General features: G+C 39.8%; 1 protein-coding gene across 3 annotated transcripts in view; it reads left to right on the top strand.

Moving 5' to 3' along the window:
* The window catches only part of RPGRIP1 (RPGR interacting protein 1), a 60758-nt gene that overhangs the window by 32011 nt on the left and 5253 nt on the right, over window positions 1-23494 (top strand). For all 3 annotated transcript variants that reach the window (XM_087945874.1, XM_087945875.1, XM_087945876.1), the window contains 10 exons: window positions 62-165; window positions 761-934; window positions 1399-1516; window positions 10406-10858; window positions 12039-12208; window positions 13247-13583; window positions 15697-15863; window positions 20272-20403; window positions 21074-21191; window positions 23302-23390. In XM_087945874.1, coding sequence (XP_087802000.1) covers window positions 62-165; window positions 761-934; window positions 1399-1516; window positions 10406-10858; window positions 12039-12208; window positions 13247-13583; window positions 15697-15863; window positions 20272-20403; window positions 21074-21191; window positions 23302-23390 — 1862 coding nt within the window. The remainder of the gene's footprint in view (window positions 1-61; window positions 166-760; window positions 935-1398; window positions 1517-10405; window positions 10859-12038; window positions 12209-13246; window positions 13584-15696; window positions 15864-20271; window positions 20404-21073; window positions 21192-23301; window positions 23391-23494) is intronic.

The following is a 23494-nucleotide window of genomic DNA, read 5'->3' on the forward strand; positions in this document are numbered from 1 at the left end:
CACTTTGGATTGGATTTTTAAATGCTTTTAAAATCCTAATTCCTTTGCTTTGCTCGACAAGCTCAGAATGACGTGCTGAAACAGGAAGTCGACTCTTTTCAGGAGAGGGTGGCCATCTTGGAAAATCAGGCACTGGAGGAAACACCTCAGTCCAATCCAACTCAGGTAGGTTGTTATGAATCCAGGTTGAGCAGGAAAGGTAAAAAAAAAAGTTTAAGCAAAGGGAATAGTGGTTTTGAAGCAGTTTGTCTTAATTCAGTCTGAAAAGGGTTCGTTGAAGGTGCTTCAGTCTGAACAAGCAAGAAGCAGATATGCTTGCCACCTTGCAAAATATTTCAATGCAGAATAGGGAAGCAGACAATACCAAGATAATAGGAGGGGTAGTGAATAAGTGGTTATGTCTTCTGAGTGGTAAAGTATCACATTGAGTTGTTTTGACGGTTCCAAGCATTTTAAATTCCATATTTTGTTTTCTTTCTGTTTCTGCCCCTTCCTTTCCTTCCTTCTTCCCTCCTCCTTCCCCCTTCCTTCCCTCCTTCCCTTCCCTTCCCCTTCCTTCTCTCTCTCTCTCTCTCTCATTCTCCCTCCCTTCCTTCCCCACTCCTTCCTTCCTTCCTTCCTTCCTTCCATCCTTCCTTCCTTCCTTCCTTCCTTTCCCCTTCCTTCCCTCCCTCCCTCATTCCTTTCTTCCTCCCTCCCTTTCTGCTCCCTCTCTCCTTCTCTCCCTCCTTCCCACCCACCCTTCCTCCCTCCCTCCCAGAGCCTGTCAGCAGAAGTTCCAGAAAGAGACCAGGAAAAGATTGAAATCTTCATCCAGGATAGCCTAAAGCGACAACTTCATGAGGCCGAGGCTGCACATGCAGAGACAGTGCTCGAACTGGAGAAGACACGCAACATGGTCATTTTGCAGCATCGCATCAATTGGGATTATCAGGTGCAACCAAAACATCTCCAACACCAAAGCTGGGGAACCTTGAGGATTAGCAATACATACAAAGTAAAATATTACATGAGTGACAAAGTTGTTCTCAGTGTATATTTATAATTTCCTAGTTGGATGAACAACGTTCTGCCTGGGTTAAGCTTGGATAGAATCCAATTTTGCAAATTTGCATTTCAGTTGAATAGACATAGGACTTATTAACTAACACTTAGGATGCGGAAGGATGTGCTAAGGTCCATGATATCACCAACTCTCATCTCTTAAAGACCCTCTCCACATCTGGTATCACCTCTGGCCAATGACCAGGCCAGTTGGAAGGGTAATAATTGTCAGAGGACACCAGCTGGTGAATTAATAGGGACCATTGACTAGACTACAAGGCAAATAGGGGTGGAATGATGATGAAGTTGACATGAGTTGTAATTTGAGTCTCTTGACTGCTCTTTTGGTTGGAGGTGGAGCTGGAGAAGGTGCTGATGCAGTCCAGACAGGAGAAACAGGAGCATGAAGACCAGCAAAGACAGATGGACCAACTTCTGGACTTGCGCAATGCCCGTGTTCATCAACTTGAAGGTGTGCACATTCTTTTCTACTGCTCATTTTTAGGCATTCCACAGTTCAAGGTGGATTGAAAATATTGTCCCAAAGGTGCTTTTTCAGGAGGCAACTGGACTTTCTTTTTCTTTTGAATACGTTTCACTTCTCATCCAAGAAGCATCTTCTGCTCTGACAGGATGGTGGGGAATGGAAGGATTTATATTCTTTGCAGACAACTGGTCATTTGCATCCTTTTAGAGAGTCATTGAAGCACTTGGAGGTTTATCTGTGTCTTCAGGGTCACCTGAGTAATGCTTCTGGTTCCTGTAATCTGCAATTTTTCCTCTGGAAATCCATTCCTACTCCCATACCATTCAAAGGGTGTTCATCCCAAATTGTAGAGCTAAAAGTCTGTAGAGATTCTCAGTCATCCAAGTCATGGTTGACCCAAAGGTGCTTTTTTTCAAGGAGGCAACTGAAAAACGAGAAAATCCAGCTGCCTCCTGAAAAAGCACCTTTGGGACCACCGTGACCTGGATGGCTGAGAATCTCTACAGATTGAAAATATTGTTCCGCAACTCAAGAAGGAAAGGTGTAAGTCTTGAGGTACACACAACCTTGGCGCTGAAATTGAAATCCAAGCATCCTTCTCTTACGGAAATGAAAAACCATGCAGAGGTGCAGTATTTGAGGTATTTCCTTTCCTTCAGGCTTAATTTTCTTCTTCCTATCACCCACAGTTGCATTGTATCTTAGTTTCTAAAGCGAGAGGTGCACAGATGGGGTTTCCATTTCCACAAGACAGTGGAAGACAATTTTTGGTTCACACATGATGAGAATCTGGATTACCAATTGCTGATTGGTGGTAACATGGAAACAGATTTTCTCTGGCTTACGGAGTAAGGGAAATGTAACAGAATAACAGAGTTGGAAGGGACCTTGGAGGACTTCTAGTCCAACCCATGCTCAAGCAAGAGACACTATAATGTTTCAGGCAAATGGCTGTCCAATCTCTTCTTAAAATCCTCCAGTTTTGGATCACCCACAACTTCTGAATGCAAGTTGTTCCACTGATTAATTGTTCTCCTGGTAGGAAAATTTCTCCTTAGTTCTAGACTGGTTCTCTCCTTGATTAGTTTCCACCCATTGCTTCTTGTCCTCCTTTGGAGAATAGATTGACCTCCTCTTCCTTGTGGAAACCCCTTAGATGTTGGAACATTGCTATCAGGTCACCTCTAGTCCTTCTTTTCACCAAACTAGACATACCCAGTTCCACCAACAGTTCTTCATATGTTTTAGCCTCCACTCCCCTAATCATCTTTGTGGCTCTTCTCTGCACATCTTTTTTACATCATGGCGACCAAAACTGGATGCAGTATTCCAAGTGTGGTTTTACCACACTTATAGTATTAATACTACATGTGATCTTGATTCTATCCTTCTGTTTATGCAACCTAGAACTTGATCAATTTAAGCATGCTCAAGACCATATAGGACTTCCAACCTAAAAGAAAAATGATGTATTTATAGAGCAATTAGATAAATTTAAGCAAAGTTATAATGTGTGATATTACTATGTATATGGGAATATATATGGGAACATTGATGTATTGTTAGATTTGATAAGAAGAATATCATTTATAATGTTCAAATAATTGAAATAGGTACCCAAGTTGATGCACAATTGAAATGGAATGGTTTGTTGTATATAAAATAAAATTTAAAAAATTAATTATAAAAAAAAGATAGGACTTAGGTGGCAAATCCCACAGCTTTAGACTAGACTGGGGAATGGAAGAAAATAATTTGGTAGAAGCCAATAGCAAACTGTTTCTGGCTTACTGTCCAAGTGCTGCATGGGTATTTTCATTAGTTCACCAAGAGTCAAACTCAACTGGAAAGAGAATTGACCTTACTTGACCTTGACCTAACAATGAACTCATTTTCACAGGAACCTTAGAAGACTTTAAAATTTGTGGACGCCAACTCCTGAGATTTATCAGCCAACATGGCTGGCTAAGGAATTCTGGGAGTTGAAGTCCATAGATCTAAACATTGCCAAGTTTGGAGACCCCTAGTCGATGTGATGATCCAGAAGTACTAGCTTGTCTGCAAACATCCCTTGGGATTAGTCAACCTTCTTGCCCTATCTCATAAAAAAAGAGTGCATGCTTTGTACGTCTTGACATGGCTACTGTGACAATCATTTTGTGGATGTGGAAGTGGAAGTTCCCTTCTTTGTGGCACTTTGTGGCATAGCCCCACAAGATCAAAATATCATATCTGTCAGTAGCCAGTGTTCCCCCATTGGATCTGATCAGAGGTGATATTTAGCCAGTTCTGACCAGTTCTGGAGAACTGGTAGCGGAAATTTTGAGTAGTTCAGAGAACCGGCCAATACCACCTCTGACTGGCCCTGCTCCCATCTATTCTCTGCCTCCAAATTCCCAGCTGATTGGCTGGGTATTCTTTGGTTGCCCTGCACAGGTTAGTAGAGTGGGGAGGGAATGGAATTTTGCAGTAATCTTCCACTGGATTGGAGAGGGAACAGAGATTTTACAGTATCCTTCCCCTGGCACACCCACCAAGCCACGCCCACCAAGCCACATCCACAGAACCAGTAGTAATCTTTTTTGAATCCCACCACTGGATCTGATGCAAAACCTAATGACTGCCACCAAAGACATGAATTGGGTTCTCTTGAAAATTCCTTCTTTTTTTTTTTAAATATAGTTTATTAGTTTTTACAATTAAAACCAACCAACAATACATACACAAATAAATGAAAGAAAAGAAAAGAAGAAAGAAAAGAAAAGAAAGGAAAATTTAGAGGAAAAAGAGAAAAAAAAGGGAAGTTAAAAGCATTCTTATTTTTACAGTTTGCAAGATCTTTTTTCATAACCTTGATTTATGTCATATACACACACCTGTTCTTTACATATATCGCTATATCATTATTATAGATTAATACTTTTCTCTTATGCCTTATGATATATAATTTATCTTTGATCAATCCAATTATACCAACAATTCCAGCTATCATAATATAGTGAAGTGTCTTTGTTTTTTAGCGCCAAAGTCAGTTTATCCATTTCTGCACATTTTGAAATTTTTTCGATAATCATTTCATCTGATGGAATTTGATGTTGTTTCCAATGTTGAGCGAAGGCTAATCTGGCCACTGTTAGGATGTGTATTGTTATGTATTTAGCTTTTTTGGAAATTTGTTTATCAAAAATCCCTAACAGGAAGGACTCTGGTTTGTATTCGATCTGCTCTTTTGTAATTTCTTCCAACCAAGTTTTGATTTTCTTCCAGTAATTTTGGGTTTCTGTACAGACCACCACATATGGAAAAAGGTTCGTTCTTTTTTCCTACACTTCCAGCAATACGGACTCATGTTAGGGTGCATCTTCGCTAACCTCGAAGGGGGGAGGTGCCATCTATAAAACATTTTATAAAGATTTTCCTTGTATGCTGCCGATTTGGTGATCTTATTATTTCTGCCCCAAACTTTCTCCCATTCTGCTAATGTAATGCTGCGTCCCCACGTTCCTACCCAAGCAATCATATTTCCTTTTACGATTTCTTCTTCTAATTCTGTTTCTAATAAATAATTATAAAATTTTGTTATGTTTTTTTATCTGATCCTAATAAAATTTTATCTAATTGTTGAAGTTTATTGTTAATTCCAAATTCTTTCTTGTCTTGTTTGTATCTACTTTGAATCTGAAGGTAAACTCATTGATCAATTTTTTGTCCTTGGTCCTGAAGTTCCTGCCTCGGTTTCAAATTTCCTTGTGGGTCCAATAAGTCTTTGTATTTAATCATTTTAGTAATCTCCAGATTGTTTGGGTGAATCATCGCCTCCATTGTTGAAATCCATATTGGTACTTTTGTATAATGTTTTTTCTGTATTTTCCTCCAATTTGTTAATAGTGCGTCTCTAATTAAATGTCTATGGAAATATTTTTGACTGGTTTTCCCTACATCCCATAAAAAAGCATGCCACCCCCTTTGTAAATCGTGGCCTTCTAGGAATAATATTCTTTTGTTGGTTAAGTTCACCCAATCCTTCAGCCAAACTAACGAGGTGGCCATATGGTATAACTCCCAGTTTGGAAATGCTAACCCTCCCCTGCTCTTCATATCCTGCATTGCTTTTACATTTATTCTGGGTTTTTTCCCTTGCCAAATAAATTTAAGGGTTATTCTATTGAGTTCTTCAAAAAACTTTTTGTGTAATTTAATTGGGATCGTTTGGAATAGATACAAAAATTTGGGGAGAATGTTCATTTTAATGGTGGCGATCCGACCTAGTAGTGAAATTTGAAGTTTACCCCATGATTCTAAATCTTTCTTTACCTGATGTATCAATTTATCATAATTATTTTCTTTAAGTGTCTTACAGTGTGGTGTTAGCCAAATTCCTAAATATTTCACTTTCTTTGTCACTTGTTTCTTCACCATTGTTTCTTCTAATTCTATTTTCTGTTTTTCTGTTAAATTTTTAGTCATTAATTTGGTTTTTTTCCTATTTATTTTGAGTCCTGCTACTGCTCCAAATTTCTCTAATTCACTCATCAATTTTAGTCCCCTGTCTATTGGTTCTTCGATAAAGAAAATCATATCATCCGCAAATGCTTGCAATTTATATTCCTCTTTCTTAACCGTTAATCCCTTTATATCTGAATTCCGCCTAATTCGCATTAATAATGTCTCTAATGCTAATATGAAGAGCAGGGGAGAGAGTGGGCAGCCCTGTCTCACTCCTTTTTCTATCTTTATTGGGCGAGTATATTCCCCATTTATTATTATATTAGCTTGTTGTGTGTCATAGATGGTGGTTATAATATTTTCAAATTTGGTGCCCAGATTCAAATTATAAATTTTTTGAATTAAAAATTGCCAATTTAGATTATCGAAAGCCTTCTCTGCGTCTAAGAACATGAGTGCTACTTGTTTCTCGGGGTGGGCCTCATAAAATTCTAGTGCATCTAATACTATTCTTAAATTGTTCTTTATTTGCCTAGTTGGGAGAAATCTGTTTTGATCTTCATGTATATACAAGTTTAACATTCTTTTTAATCTGTTTGCTATAATAGAAGTGAATATTTTATAATCAGTATTTAAGAGTGAAATCGGCCTATAATTATTTATATATCTGGGTTCCGTATCCTCCTTCGGGATCAGCGAAATCAACGCCCCCCTCCATGAGTCCGGCATCCTAGCTGCCAGTAAAACATCATTGAAAACTTCCACCATAAGTGGTCCAATTTGTTCTGCTATTGCCTTGTACAGCTCCCCTGGAATCCCATCTGGGCCCGGGGTTTTGTTATTTTTCTGGTTCTCTATTGCTGATTTCAATTCCGATTCAGTAATATCTTTATTTAGTAGTTCTACCATTTCTTCCCCAATTGCCTTATCCTTCACTTCATCTAAATAATTCCTTATTCTATCTTCACTGACATCTTCTTTTTTTGTATAGATCTTCAAAGTATTTATGAGTGATTTGTTTTTTCTGTTCTATTTCCTGGTATATATCTCCCTTACTATCTATTAACTGATATATCAATCTCTTTTCTTTCTTTTTTTTTAATTTGTAAGATAGCCATCATCCTGGCTTGTTGGCATGTTCAAAATAGGTTTGTCTAGTCAAATTCAAATTCATAGTCATTTTCTCTTGTTCAATTAAATTCAGTTTGTGTTTAGCTATACTTATCTGATTTTGCAGTTTTGAATCTTTTGGGGTATTCTGTAGAAGGATTTCTAGCTCCTTAATTCTTTGTTGTAATTTGTTTTGTTGGGAATATTTTTCCTTGTTTCTCTTGGCATTATAAGAGATTGTTATACCTCTTATTACCGCCTTCATTGTATCCCAAATATTTTGTTTCGTGGTTTCTCCGTTATCGTTTTCTTTTATAAAAAGATTTAATTCCTCCTTTAATTTATTAATGTATTCTTTCTCTCTTATTGAGTATTTAGCGTCCATCTTTTCTTTGGTTTTGCCCTGCCCTTCCATATTATCTGAATTGGATTATGGTCTGCCCATTCATTAGGCAAAATTTCCACTTCTTTTGTCTTGTTTGCTATTTCCCCATTCATCCATGCCATATCGATCCGTGTCCATATTTGATGGGGATTTGCATAGAATGTAAATTGTTTTTTTTCAGGGTGTAGTCTTCTCCATATATCTGTCAGATTTAACTCTTTCATCATTTCCCTACAGAACTTAGGTAGCTCTCTCTTCCCCTTTTTATTCTTTCCGCCGTTACTGTGGTCTTTTTGATAATCAACAATAAAGTTGAAATCTCCTATAATACAAATGTTTCTTTTTTGCAATCCAACCAATTTTCTATATAGGTGTTTAAAAAACTCTTTTTGATCTCCATTTGGGGCGTAAATTACTACTAAAAGAATTGGGATGTCATTAATCCAGATCTGCAAACCCAGAGTCCTTCCTTCCGAATCCGACCATATTAGCTCTGATTTCATATCCTCTTTCACATATACTGCAATTCCTTTCTTTTTCCCCTCATCCGCTGGTGTGGTAAATAACTTTCCTAATTTCGGGCATTCTAAGTATTTTTCATCTTTCTTCTTTATATGAGTTTCTTGTAGGCATATTATATCGGCATTTTGTTTGATTAATTTAGTTAATATCCTTTTTCTTTTATTTGTCGAATTTAAACCATTTATGTTTATTGATAGTAATTTTTTTTCTTCTCCCATTTATTTAGTTCTGTTTCGCTCTTTGTTGTGTAACAATTCCTATCTCTCCTTGCGTTTGTGTTTTTGTGGTTCCTTCTGTCTTTTGTTGTAAATAAGTGTTCTCTTGGTTCCCTACAATTCCGGTTCTATTTTTATGTCCACCATATTCTTCCTGAGAATTTGTTTCTGATTCCTCCCTACTACTTTGCTCCTGTGGGCCCACCATCCGTTCATAAAAGTCCTGAGTTTTTTCCATGGTGTCTATTTTAATTTTCCTCTCTTTCCACGACACTAGCATCCCTTCTGGAATAAGCCATTTGAATGTAATTCTTTTTTGGTTTAAATAAGCTGCCAGAAACTTATAATCACGCCTTTGTTCCCTTACTCTTCTCGGTATCTGTTTAAGGATCACAATTTCTTTATCTTTATACGTTATTGTTCCATCTCTAGAGGTTCTATATATCATATCTCGGACACATCTTCTAGTGAATCTTATGTGGACTTCTCTAGGGCATTTGTGGCATCTTGCGTAGTTTGTACTGACCCGGTAAACTTCATCAAACTCTTTTTGAATGTCCTCTCTGTCCTTCTTCAGTAGACCGGCCAGTATTTCTGCCATCAAGTATTCCAGGTCTTCATCTTTTGATTCCGCCACATTTTGAAATCTTAAGTAAGTTGCTGCCTTGTCCATCTCTAGAAGGACCAATGAGTCCTCCATTTCTTTGTTCACGTTTTTTAGATCTTCATCCACCCTTTCTAATTCCCTTTCCATTCATTCAGTTCTTTTCTCTACCTCTTTTATTATAACTTCATTTTTCTTCAAGGCCTGCTGCAGTACTCCCACTTTATCCTCTACTTTGAAGATGTCCGCTTTCATTTCTGCCTTTAATTTCCCCATCTCTTCCTTCAATTCATTAATATCTGCTCTTGTTTCACTGTGGTTTTTAGTCATTGTTTCTTGCAGTTTTGTCAATGAGTCCTGTAGTTAGAAACATTGCTTGAATGTTAGCATTCGAGATGCTAGTTTGCTTCTCTATTGGTAGTGTTTTCTCTATTGTTTTTTGTGCCATGGGTGAAGTTGTTGCCAAGGTAGTTGTTATTGTGGGGTTGACCTTTCTACCAGATTTCAATGCTGTGGTAGTTGTAGAAGTCATTTCCTTTAAGATTTGTTTTTGTTGTTGTACAATGCTAAATATATTATTCCAAATTGGCATTCAGTGTTCTTGGCTCTATTACTAAAATTGACCAAAATCTATCAATCTGTTAAATAACTGTATTCTTAACTAGTTGGTAGGATATATATGTATTTCTCTAATTTAACTTAAATGTAAAGTAACCTTAGCTACAAAAAATGTTACATTCATAGATATTCATAGATATAGTCACACAATGAATTATAATATTGATCTAGAGAGCTTTAAAGTTGTTAAATAACTAATACTTAATATTCTTACTGTCTCCCCTATATTCCCATTCAAAATATAACAATCTCTATTATTAATAACTTAACTAAATTAATTGATTCAATATTTTAACAATCTAATATTTCTTTACTGAATATGCATATTTATCGAGAGAAAATAAAAAAAAAGCATAATTCAACATAACATAACATCAACTAATAGAAAGGAAGGGAGAATATTTTAAGTAAATGTATACACAAAGAAGAGAGTAAAAAGAAAAAAAAGGGAAGCTCTAGAGATAGGAATTTTTAGTGTTCACTTTTCAATTTGGGAGCTTTCACTTCGAGCACTCCAGAAATGGAAGATGAAAAGTTGCTGAGGAACAGCTACAATTAAGCGGCATTCCCACTCATTCAAAGGCTTCTGATTTTACTTTGTCTTTTAGTGTTCCTTAATTCAATTATCCTGATTTCCTTCAAATGGAGAAAAAGAACTGTCTCCTCCAATAGAGCAATATTCTCAAGTTCCCAGAGGTTTGTTGAATAAATTGTATCCGTTCAGTCAGTTAAATCTGTTACTTTGTTGTAGCCACTTCAGCGTTTCTAAATACCGCCTATGGCGCCGCTCTGTCTTTTTCCTTCCCCGATCAGCTTCGTTCTGCTTTCTGGCTCCGGTTTAATAGAGTCTGTCCAAATGTAAATGATAACTAAATCTTTTCAGTCACTCCCTGAAAATTCCTTCTTAAAAGTCAGTTAAATACAGGTGAATGTTTGTGGGGAGTTCTAAGATTTTCTGTTTCTCTTCTCCCCAGAGAAGTTGAAGAATGTGGCATATGGAACAAGAGCTGTCCAACTTCGGCCACCCGACAGTGATATTGACGATGAAGGAGTTCCTAGCAAAGTTCTGAAATTGCAACATGGAGAAAACCTCTTTGAGTTACACATCTCTGGGGCAATTCTGTCGGCTGAGGCCGTACAACTTCTGGGAGACCCCGGACTCCTCACCTTTTGCACTTATGCCTTCTATGACTTCGAGACCCACTGCACACCTCTGGCCCACGGCGTTCGGCCCCACTACAATTTCACTTCCCAATATGTTGTCCGAGAGGATCCTTTCTTCATGCAATACTTGCAAGGGGCCACTTCTCGCCTGGATCTCCACCTGGCCTCTGCTGTTGACCACACCACCCTGGCCTCCTGCTGGTTGCATTTTGGCCAAGTACTGAACAATGCAGAACAAGTTCGTTGCACAGCAGTTTTGCATGGTAAGAAGAACAATTATGATCCCAAGTCAGATGGGTCTTGACTTCTATATGAAAAGGATAGGATAGGATAGGATAAGAACAGAACAGGAGTAGAGTAGTTACTTCCAGCATCCTAGGTATTGACTTATTATTATTAGACACAAAAAATGACAGTGTACACAGCATACGAGATAACTATGCTGGGTTTCGTATCACAAATCACTAGTCAAACACTTCCCAAGTGTTTAGGACTGTGAGATGTATTGGTGGATTATGCAAGCAGATCCCTGTAATGTGGCCTTCTGCAGCTGACCAATGGTGATTTTGTCAGCACCAATTGTTTTTAAGTGCTTGCCTAGGTCTTTAGGCACAGCACCCAGTGTGCCCAGTACCACTGGAACCACCTGCATTGGTTTATTCCAGAATCTCTGCAGTTCGATTCTCAAGTCCTGATATCTGGTGATTTTTTCAAGCTGTTTCTCGTTGATTCTGCTGTCACCAGATATGGCAAATTATTATTATTACTAGTATTACTAGTATTACTAGTATTACTAGTATTACTATTATTATTAATTGCAGTGTCAACCAGATGTTCAGACTGGGTTTGGCATTTTTGCCTACCTATTGAGTCCTTACCAAGGACCTGGGATAGGCAAATCTGGATGTTTGATGGTGTTACAGATATCGCCACAGGATGGAAGCTGTTCCAAGTAAAGCTGCCTTCTGCAATTGACTGATGGTAAATATGTCAATGCCAGAAATGGTGTTCAAGTGGTGCTCCAGTTGTTGTGGGACTGCACCCAAGGCACCTATTACTATTGGTACTACCCTTGTTGCCTTTGCCATAGTCATTCTATTTCTATTTCTACTTCTATTTCTGTTATTATTATTATTATTATCTTTTATTCATTAAACATGAAACTCAGTCAACTGAACATTTAAAAATGTATCACAAATACCATTGACTGATACAGGATGCTTCCATGTTCCAAGTAGTGTAGTTTTTTACAGTTCCGCTGGTGTTGTTGCAGGAAGCTGCAATTTTTTGATGTATTTTATAAAATACTTGCACATGGTACCAGATGACTTTTTAAATAATAATAATTGTTATTATTATTATTATTGTTGTTGTTGTTATTTTGCTCCAACTTTTACCTATCCATCCAAAATGCCATTTGTTTCCCTTCCCTTATTCCTCCAGGTCCCAAGGGTGAGGATTATGGTCTTTTGGAATACGAGTTGAAACTTCACTTTCCATTCAAACAGATTTCACAGCTGCCCCACTGCCAAAGCCAAACGCTGACACGTCTCTCTGCTGGAGCAGGAACTCCAGTTGTAGCCCCACAGAGCTGGCAACCACAAGGCAACAGAGTAAGGAAAAAGGAGTTTGAACCACTGTTCAAAAATCAGATCTGTGGTCAGCGTTTAAGCCTTCTTGGTTTGTACACTAAAAATTAGGAGCAAATAAGCCAGAAAGCAAAAACACAACCCAACAGGAAACCATTAGTGGAAAAATCAATCCATCATTTTGCCAAAAATTTGACTATGAAAAACTACTTTGAAAAGTTTGCAGGTTCCCCTAAATACCCTATATAGTATTTCTCAACCTTGACCACTTTGAGACAGGTAGACTTCAACTTCCAAAATTCCCTAGCCAGCTGTGCTGTTGAAGAAGTCCACCCTTTTTAAAGTGGCCAAGGTTGAGAAACACTGCCCTATAGCAACTTTAGGCCATCTCCTATTCACATGGTACCAGTAGGTCTTGATTAATGCAGTTTGTGAATCCCCCAAAATAGTTGCATTGCTCAAAGTAGCGCTGCAGGTCGTCCTTGATTTATGACCCTTGATTCAGTGATTGTTCGAAGTTATGGGTATTGGAAGTATTCCACAGATTCCATCCACAGAAAACAACAATAGCAATAGCACTTAGACTTATATATTACTTTACGGTGATTTATAGCCCTCTCTGAGTAGTTTACAGAGTCAGCCTATTGCCCCCAACAATCTGGGTCCTCATTTTACTCACCTCGGAAGGGTGGAAGGCTGAATCAACCTTGAGCCTGGTGAGATTCAAACTGCTAAATTGCAGTCAGCCGGCAGTCAGCAGAAGTAGCCTGCAATACTGCACTCTAACCACTGCGCCACCATGGCCTCCAATGCTCTCCCTCTCCTTTCGTTGTTACCCTGTAGTACTCAAAAGCCTATTCCTTCCAGAGATCATATGCAGCTCACTGATAGGCTGAAAGAATCAATACAGGATATAATTATTGTGTTCCAATTCAGAGTCAGAAACCCACTTATTAAAACCTGCAGCAAGAAATGAATATTGTCAGACTTGAAGAAACTGTGAACTGGACAACTGCCGCTGCTTCCCTGCTGCATCACCGCCATTCCTTTTTCCCTCCTTAGAAGACCGAAGGCGTAAACCGGAATGAGCTGTGCGTCCAGATCAAGAGCTGTGCCAATTTGAGAAGCCGTTGGATTGGCTCACAGCCCAGCCCATATGCCATGTACCAGTTCTTCACCTTCCCAGATCACGACACACCCATCACCCGGTCCAGCAACCATCCCGACTTTGAAGATGTGAAGAAGTTTGCTCTGCATATCACTCCTGAGCTGCACCATTATTTGCTTGTGGAGAGTTTGTGGGTCTATGTGTTTGATGATGAGGAAGAGGAACCTGGAAGCTACTTGGGCAAAGCTCAGATCCCACTGGTACCATTAGCGCATGGGCATAGCATCAAAGGTGAGAGTGACAAAAGATACTAGATAAATCTAGCCTTGCTTTCTTGATCCGTCTTCTGTGCTAGATACTTCTGGATCTAGGACAAGGGTATCAAACTCAATGTCTGCGGGCCGATCCTGCCCACGGGGGTGCTTAGATCTGACCCACAGCCTTGAAAAAGCAAATGACCGTCCCACAGTGCCAGCAAAAACAGTTCAGGTAGGAGGTGCACACGCCAATAGACTTTATTGATTTCAGCTCTTTGAGGTCAAGGGCTGATCAAGAAACAGACAGCACAATTCCAGCAATTGGGTTGGGTTAAGTAACAAGCCCATCAAGGTTTGCTCTGTCCTATCTTACCCTAAATAAAATCAAGGCAGGTTATTTTGAATTTCTTTCCCATGTTCCCTTTTTCTTAAGACTGTGCAATCTTTTATGCGAGGTCTCCTAAGAGTTCTTCGATAACTTCTTGAATTCTTTCATAACATCTTCCTGAGTTCTTCTTCCATGGTCATCTTGAAGGTCCTTTGCAGCCTGGCATAAGTCAACTGACCCCACTGAAGCTCTGAAGATTCTTTCAAAACCTCCAGGTCAACCACTGTATTCATATCATCATCTTTTAACAACCCCATAATCCCTTGCAGGGTGGAGTTTGGGCAACTGAATGGAGCTAGCAGAGTGTTTAATGGCTGGATGCCCTTCCTGTTGCCAATGCCGAGTAATATTCAGCAGATATATTCTCACTGTGCCCAGAGAGAGAAATATCTGCCTCTATCTGGTGTGATGACCCTGGGTGTGGCATGAAAGCAACACAGCCAGATAACAGGTCTAACTCCCCTTAATTGCTCCAACTTTGCCCCCAAACGTCCCCATGTTTTCTACAAGTCCTGGAGCAAAACTCTCACACACACCTTCAGCAACTTCTGGCTGTGAGTAGTCCAATAAGCCAAGTTAGCCAAACGGTAACCAGAGCAAGAAGTTCAATGAAGCAGGCAAACTGGGCAAGCCCCATAAGACAGAACACAGTAATCTCCAGCCGTTGGCAAGTGCATACGAGGCTCCACAGATTCAACGCTTGTTTCCAACAAATGCCCCTCCCACCGACACCTCCTTCCATCTCCCAGGTGTGCCTTGTGAAAGGGGGTGGGGCACTCTCCCTCGTAGCTAGCTCAGTCTGCATTGCTCTCGTCTTCTTTCTTCTCTCCGTGCTCTAGGATCAGGAGGGAGTGGTCTTTGCTCTTCGCCTGAGCTCTGACTCCTCTGCTCCACACTGTCTGCAAACCTTTCTAATCCTGAAAAACCCTGCCTGGACTGCCTGCCTTCTGCAGTTTCCTTCAAGGCCAATGGAGCCAACCTCTCAATCTCTTTCGGTTCTTGTTCCAGCTCATTTCTCCCACAGATTCAGGCTCCGAAGGGGTCTAGGATCAAACTCACAGCCTTCTGATTATGAGGCAAGAGCTCCACCTTTAGGCCACTGCACAACAATCACTGTAATCATATCATAGAGGGAAATACAGTATAATATCAGCCTCAACCTCCTCACAAGGACTTCTTTGTGTTGGAGGTTTCCATATCTGGAAAGCCATGCTCAATCTTTTGAAATGGAACACAAATGATACTTCAAGACAATTCAGTGCAAGTGTCAGCAATCTGGGTAACACATCCACCAAAAGCAGAACTCCGAGGCAGGTAGATTCCTCAAAGAACATGTTTATTGGATACATCATATTGGCACAGCTAGTGAAAACCAACTCTCAAGTTTCCCATAGTTTTAGCCTAATTCAAAGAGCAAATATTTCCCTCCCCAAATGTCACAGGTCACATTGTCCAATTAAAGTAGTTAGTGGGCTGCTTGGTCACTCCTCTCCTCCTTTAAACTACCACCTATTGGGATGATCTTGAATCCTACAATAAAGCTTTTTGTTTTAACTGCTAGCCTCCCTTCCCCGCTTCAGAGTTCGTGGCAACCATGAGACAGCAAAAGATAGATTCAGCCAGGTTTCCTTCAGAGTTGACAGCAAGTTTAAGATGCCATAGGCTTCACCACTTCCAAAACTAAACTGACTGGATCCAGCCTGGATCCAGATGTTGTTCCAGATCCAGATCTTGTCTCCCCCCCGCTCTCTATCTCCAGGAGACTTTGACCTCATGGACCCTGCAAGGAAGCCCAACGGTTCCATCCACATCAGCCTAGCATGGAAGGCCCTTTATTTGCCTCCTGAAAATGTTCGCTACAAGGCCATCCGAGGACGTTCCTTGGAGATGCAGATCGCTGATGAGCAAAACCTGTTGCACAGACAGGTATGGCAAACATCTATAGCTCAGGTGTAGAGTGAGGATGGAGGTTCATTCTCCAAGCTTGTGGGTTGGTTTCAGAGATGGTGTTCAGCAGATTCTGACCAGTTCTAGAGAACCGGTAGCAGAAATTTTGAGTAGTTTGGAGAACCGGAAATACCACCTCTGACTGCCCCTCCCCCATCTATTCTCTGTCTCCCGAATCCCAGCTGATTGGCTGAGTCTTCTTTTGTTGCCCTGCATAGGAGAACGGAGCAGGAAAGCAGGTTAGTGTGGTGGGGAGGGAATGGGGTTTTACAGTAACCTTCCCCTGCCATGCCCACCAGCCACGCCCATCAAGCCATGCCCACAGAATTATTGGGTAACAATTGTATTGTCAGCTTTGGTGGCAAAAAATAATTAATTTAAGGGCTAGGAAAACTGTTTAACAATCTACAAAGAATCACAATAAGAGGTGGTATTCATCAGGTTCTGACCAGCTGGATTCAGAGGATCGTTATGCATAAGGCCTGCAGGCAGAGGTGGTATTCAGCAGGTTCTGACCAGTTCTGGAGTATCCTTCTCCTTCTATGCCCACCAAGCCAAGCCCACCAAGCCACGCCGACAGAACCGATAGTAAAAAAATTTGAATCCCACCACTGGTTGGTTTCCAAAATTTCATTACCAGGCTAGGTAGTAGTTCCACTGATGATGTTACCTAGCCTGGAAATGAAACATTTGGAAACCCAACCACAAACTTGGAGAACGAATGTTCACCTTCAATCAATCAACCAGAATAGAACTGGAAGGGACCTTGGAGGTCTTGTAGTCCAACCTTCTGCTCAAGTAGGAGACTCTATGCCATTTTATACAAGTGGCTGTCCAGTCCCTTCTTAAAAACCTCCAGTGATGGACTTCCAGTTTGAGCTTCTTCAGCGACAGACCGAAACCTCGTCTCTGCAAGGCTTCGATCCATGCTCACCGCTGGAGCGCCCCGAGCCGGCTGGTTTCGGGGCTAAGCCACCCCGTAGAGGTGGTGAAGAAGGGGGAGACTGCCTGCAGGGTTGAGGAGAGCCGCATCTCTCCTCCCCAGCTGGCCATTACTCCCTTTCCCTAAGGCGGTTGTAGCAGTGGTCAGAAATGGCCACCACAAAGAAGAACTCGACCAGAAAAGAATGTGCAGGAGGAAGATAAGAAGAGAAAGTTTTGGTTGACCGGGTCAAACAGCAAAAGCAACAAATAAGGTACTCCAGAATTGAAACTATTAAAAAAAAACAATAACATTGTTCCCTAAGAAGATTTTTAAGCTGCAAAGGAGAGAGAAAAGGGAAAAGATTTGGTTTTTTTCTCTCCTTTTCCTATGCTGACAGCTAAGAGACTTAAGCAAGAAATTGGAAAAAAATCCACTTTGACATTAATAGGCATTTAATGCTGAAAATAAAAAGTCAAAGGGATAATAAAGATTTCTGGATAATTAAAAGCTTTTGAAAACAGGAAAGGAGAGAAAAATAATAAAAGGGCAGGATCTGGAAGGGAGGAGACTGCCTGGAATTAAAAAGCACTTACAGCAAAATCTCAACAAGACTTCCAAAAGATACATTTTAACTGAAACATCGCAACAAAAACCCCAGGAAGAGAAAGTGGAAAAAGAAATAAGAAGAAATAACTTGGGACTATTTGGATTACTTGATGATTTCTGGAATTTTGGTTATTGTATTTGAATGACTAAAATCAATTAGGTGGTTGTTTAAAACTGTTTAAAATGGCTCCACTTTTAGAAGAACTGAAAATGGAACTTAAAAAGTACAAAGAAGATGCACAAGAAGGGAGAGGTTCTTTTGGCTTCGTATTTCAGTTTTTAGGAATAGAGATTTGGAATTATAAGAAACAAGAAATGCCTGCAGAACAAGAAGATTGGGACAAAGAAGAAGCCATCTTTAATGAACAAGTAATCTTAGGTAGGGGGAAAAAGGAAAGGGGGGAAAGAGAATGGAAAGTTTAAGACTGGGAAAAACAACTCCCAAAAAAATAGAGTGAAAAATCAGTATAAAATCAGAAAGCAACAGAAGAGGGAAATGCAGAAGAGAGAATTAGAAGTAGAGAGACAAGGGGGTAAAAAGAAGAGGGAGAAGATGAGAGGGAAGAAAGAAAGGAAAAGAAGTTATAAAGGACAGAAACAAAATATAGAGAAACAGGGCCTATTTAGAGATAATGGGTGAAAATTTAATGGAAAAAGGGATTCTGCAAAGGTACATAAGATAGTATTGTTATATTAGAAACAGAAATAATTTTAGAAAATATGAAACAATGCATGATTCAAATGTTTGATAAAATAGCTATCGTAATTCAGTGGAATGCTTGTCAATAAATAAATGTAACAAAATGAATATTTAATGATTTACAAAACATATGTGAAGAGAAATAAGGGAAAAATTAATTATGGAGATTATATATGTCTTTAAGGAAGTATGATATTTAATTGAAAAGAAGTATTAAGGATGCTAAGATTTTAATGATTATTAATGATAGAACTGAATTGGAATGGAATGAGGGTTTATAATTACATATATTTATAATCTTTTTTTAAAAAGAATATAGTGTGTATTATAAGAATGTACCAAGCAGAATTCGATTGGAAGTTATGTATTATGTATGATATTGAAGGTCATAACCTTAAGGTATATATTGAAGTTTAAATAAGAGTTGAATGGATGTAATTAAAAGATATAATGGTGTCATACTCCAATTAGTAACTACAGGAGAAAATTTGTTTAATGAGAAAAGATAATATGAAATTGAAACAGAACAGACAAAAGTATAAATATAATGATTTGAATTGAGATGAGATAATCAAAATAAAATTGAGAAAATTAAAAGAGGGGAAAAACTATATAGAAAATGTAGAATAGTATAAGATATGGAATAGAATACAAAAAGGAGCATGAAATTGAGTTTTGTGTCTGTATAAAGAAGTTCAACCCGGGACCATGCTATTTTCAAAAAAGATGTTTTACTTGTATTTTGTATGTGTGAAAACCCAAATAAAACTTTATTAAAAAAAAAAACCTCCAGTGATGAAGCACCCATAACCTTCACAGGTATGGAGGCTTGCAGAGTGGAGAATTCATCCCAGTGGTGGTACCAACCCATGGAAAAGTGAATAGCACTTAGAGTTAAAATAAGTAAGATGATGTTCAGTCCTCACACGTAGGAAACAGGCATGTGATCAAAATTTGGGCTCCTGGCCATCAGCCTGTATATATGATCATTCTGGGGTTATGTGCATTTGCAACCTTTCTAGCTGACTTCTTGACAAACAAAGTCAACGGGAAAAGCTGGATTCGCTGAATGACCGCATGATTCACTTAATGATGGCAGTGATTTAATTCACAGCAGTGACCCAAAAGGCCATAAAATTGGACACAACTCATTCGACAACCAGCTGGCTTGGCAATGAAATTCTGATCCAAACTGTTATTGTAGCTTGTGGACTGTTACACTTCTCTGGTCCTTTCATCAACATGTTTTCAGTTGCAAGCTAAGTCATTCCCTATCTTCAAGGCATTTTTTATATTTAGATTTTATTCCAGGGATCATGCAACAGTAGAATTGTGCCCTTTTTACAGTTTTATTCTTGTTATTTTTACCAATACCTTTTCAATGTTATAGAGCAGGGGTATCAAACTCAAGGCCCACGGGCTGAATCTGGCTCACGAGTTGCTTAGATCTGGCCCTGAAAAGAGCAAAGGACCGGGCCCGTTTTCGGCCACAATGGCCTCCTGCAGCCCTCTGCCAGCAAAAACGGAGCTCCAAGGGCTATCAAGAGAAACTAAAAACAAAACAAAAGGAGAAATGATTTCCCCTTCTGCATTTGAACATGCAAGAAGGGACAGGAAAGAAGAAAGGGAAAGAGGAAAGGCAAAGGAAAAAAAAAAGGAAAGAAGTAGAAAGGAGAATGAAAAGAGAGAGAGAGATGGATGGAAGGAAGGAAGGAAGGAAGGAAGGAAGGAAGGAAGGAAGGAAGGAAGGAAGGAAGGAAGGAAGGAAGGAAGGAGATTATAATGGGAGTGCAGGTCTGAGGGAAGTCCTGCCTTGGCCATCACAGGTGCCCCCGACATGACTTGATATCGAGCTGGCAATGCTCATCCCAGCCACACCTCCCCCATCCATGGTCAAACATAACCCTGATGCAGCCCTCAATGAAATCGTGTTTGACCCATCCCCCTGTTATAGAGCAAAGATTTGTAAGATGTTTATATTTTTAGGAATGTGTTTCTCCTGTCATAAATAATTTTGGAAAATCTGCCCAAGACTTTTTTTGAGGGGAGGGGGGAGGGTCGGGGAAATAAAAATAATCAGCTTCTAATGACAAATGATCAATGTATTTGCAAAAACTGTTTCTTAGCTATCTTGTCCTCTGAAACCTCTCTTACAGGTGGCTGAAAAACACCTTCAGAAAAGCAGAAAGATAAAAAATGAGCTGGAACTCCTTTCCGCCCAAGTGATTCCAACACGAGAACTCAAGAGACGAAGGACAAAAAAGAAAGCGGTCAAAAGTATCCCCAAGGTAAGGGATAAGACAGCCAGTTGGTATAGTAGTTAAAGCACCAGGCTAGAAACCAGGAGAATCTGAATTCTAGTCCTACCTTAGGCAGGAAAACTGGCTGGCTGACTTTGGGCCAATGATCAGGACACTGGGAGTTCTAGTTCTGCCTTAGGCATGAAAGCTGGCTGAGTGACTTTGGGCCAATCACCAGAAGACAGGAAGTTCTAGTCCCGCCTTAGGCGTGAAAGCTGACTGGGTGACTTTGGGCCAATCAAAGTGCTTTGGAAAATAATTTGACCCCTGCTCTTTGTGGCAGCCCCTCAAACACTGGAATACTGCTATCATGTCCCCCCTAGTCCTTCCTTTCTTTAGACTAGTCAAATCCAAATCCTGCAACCATTCTTCATGTTTTAGTTTCTAGGCCTTTAATCATCTTAGTTCATTAATTATTATTAATTATTAATTATTATTATCATTACTTATTAATAACATTGTTTATTATTACATAGGAATTTGCTACAATGTGCAATCCACTTCAAGTTTCTCTGAACCATGACAAGAGAAGCTAAATTCTCTAAGATTATAATGTCGAATTGAAATAATACCTGTGGATATTTGCTTATGTAGCACCAATTATTGTCCTAAAGTCATGATCCATTTTGTGATGAAACTGGGTTTTATATCTGGGCAGATGGAGCTGGAAGAGAGGATAGAGGAAGAAGAAGAAACGTTGAATGTTGAAGAGACAGCAAAGATGGATCGAGAGCTGGACAAAGAATCAATTCTAGAGTCTGTACCGAAGGACACTGGTATACTATCACAACTCATAATGTTCTTGAAGGACAAACCTAAACCAATGTTTCTCAACCTTAACTATTCTAAGATGTGTGGACTTCAACTCCCAGAATTCTCCAGTCATCATGCTGGCTGAGGAATTTTGGGACTTGAAGTCCACCCTTGTTCAGAGTGGGTAAGGTTGAAAAACACTGGCCCAGATGTTGAATTTGTAGAGGAAACAACAATTAAATTTATTAAATCAGGGTAAGGGAGAGAGAGAAAACTTTGACTTTCTCTCATATTAATGCCAATAGATTTTAGACGAAATTGATAGGGAGCTTTCAAGAATAGATTGGACTGCCATTTGTCAGAAATGGTGTAGGGTCTCCTGCTTGGGCAGTGGGTTGGACTAGATGACCTAAAAGGTCTCTTCCAACTCTGTTATTCTGTTTCTTTCACTTGATAAATTGGGAAACGTAAAGAGAATTCAATACAGGTAGACCTCAACACAATAGTTTATTTAGTGACCGCTTGAAGTTGCGATGGTCACTAAACATAAGTTTATTTGAGTTTCTTATTCATAGGAATAAATAGGATCTCCTGTTAGATCTTGGATCTCCAGCCTCCAGACTAACATCCTGGCCCAAGATAAGACTTATGTAAAGGTAAAGGTTTCCCTCACACATATGTGCTAGTCATTTCTGGCTCTAGGGGGTGGTGCTCATCTCTGTTACAAAGCCGAAGAGCCAGTGCTGTCCGAAGATGTCTCCATGGTCATGTGACTGGCATGACTAAACACCAAAGGTGCACAGAACGCTATTACCTTACCACCATAGTGGTCCCTATTTTTATACTTGCATTTTTTACGTGCTTTCAAACTGATAGGTTGGCAGAAGCTGGGACACGGAACAAGAGCTCACTCCTTTACACGGCACTAGGGATTCGACCTGCTGACCTTTCTGATCGACAAGCTCAGCGTCTTAGCCACTGAGCCACCGCGTCCCTAAAACTTATGAGGTGGCAGCAAAAATATTACACAACAAGATCTTGATGGAGCAAACCCAAGACATCAACAAAAGATCATATTTGCAGTTCAGGGTTGTACTGGGGAATCCTTGGTGCTTGGATGTTTTCTTACAGACATTTCAATATCCAACTAGGTGGCATCTTCTGTGTAGGAAGGAAGGAAGGAAAAGACAATAAAAAAACTAAAGAGGAAACAAAAATACCAAAACATCTCCTTGCTAACAATCAACACCCAGATAAGCAGGGATTGACTCTCCTGAAAACACCGGACCAACAATCAAAAGTAAATAATACTTCAATCAAAGAACTGCCAACACAGACAAGCAATCAAACAGTAAACAGTAATCAAGGAATTACCAAGACGAAAACAACACTCCCACAATTACTGCTTGGGCAAGCCACTAATATATAAATAGAGGGTAAACCCTACTCCCTTCTAGGACTGATGATGTTACATAGGTGGATAATGAAATGACTGTAAGAAAACTGCCAAGCTCAGAGAGCACCACATCCAATAATATCCTTCTTTGATCTCTGCAGGAAAACAGATGAAATTAGAGGTGGGCTCATTTTAATACTGGTGATGGGATCTTATCTTGCAACAGGTCAATTTAAGAGAACTAAGAACAGGGCCCTTCTGTTCTGTTCTGTCAAGGGACGTGGTGGCTCAGTGATTAAGATGCTGAGTTTGTCGATCAGAAAGGTTGGTAGTTCGAATCCCTAGTGCCGCGTAATGGAGTGAGCTCCTGTTAATTGTCCCAGCTTCTGCCAATCTAGCAGTTCAAAAGCATGTAAAAATGCAAGTAGAAAAACAGGGACCACTTTGATGGGAAGGTAAGTGTTCAGTGCACCTTTGGTGTTTAGTCATGGCGGCCACATGACCACGGAGACGTCTTCGGACAGCGCTGGCTCTTTGGCTTTGTAACAGAGATGAGCACCAGCTCCTAGAGGTGGAAACGAATGGCATGTATGTGCAAGGGGAACCTTTACCTTTAAGAACAGGGCCCTAGTTTTCTAGATAATAAAAGAAACTAGTTTAGATTGTGTGTGTTTCACAATACTACTTTCCATGCTCAGCAGGTGCTACAATTTTTTTTCTCCCCTCTTTATCTGCAGATGGGGAGGAGCAAGAGATGAGTGAATCTCAGACCACAGAAAGTGACGAAGTGGTGGTGGGGTTACCCACACAGGGCTATCCTGATCTGGTGAGTAGTTACCACTAAGTTCCAAGAGGAAAATCTTACTGTTACAAAAGTTGCTTACAAAGTAGGATGGACTGACTTGGCTTACACACAGCACCAAAGCAGTG

The sequence above is a fragment of the Notechis scutatus genome, chromosome Z, assembly GCF_049901735.1.
Source record: "Notechis scutatus isolate UNSWTSFEM ecotype Mainland chromosome Z, rNotScu1.2, whole genome shotgun sequence".
Classification (NCBI taxonomy): Eukaryota; Metazoa; Chordata; class Lepidosauria; order Squamata; family Elapidae; genus Notechis; species Notechis scutatus.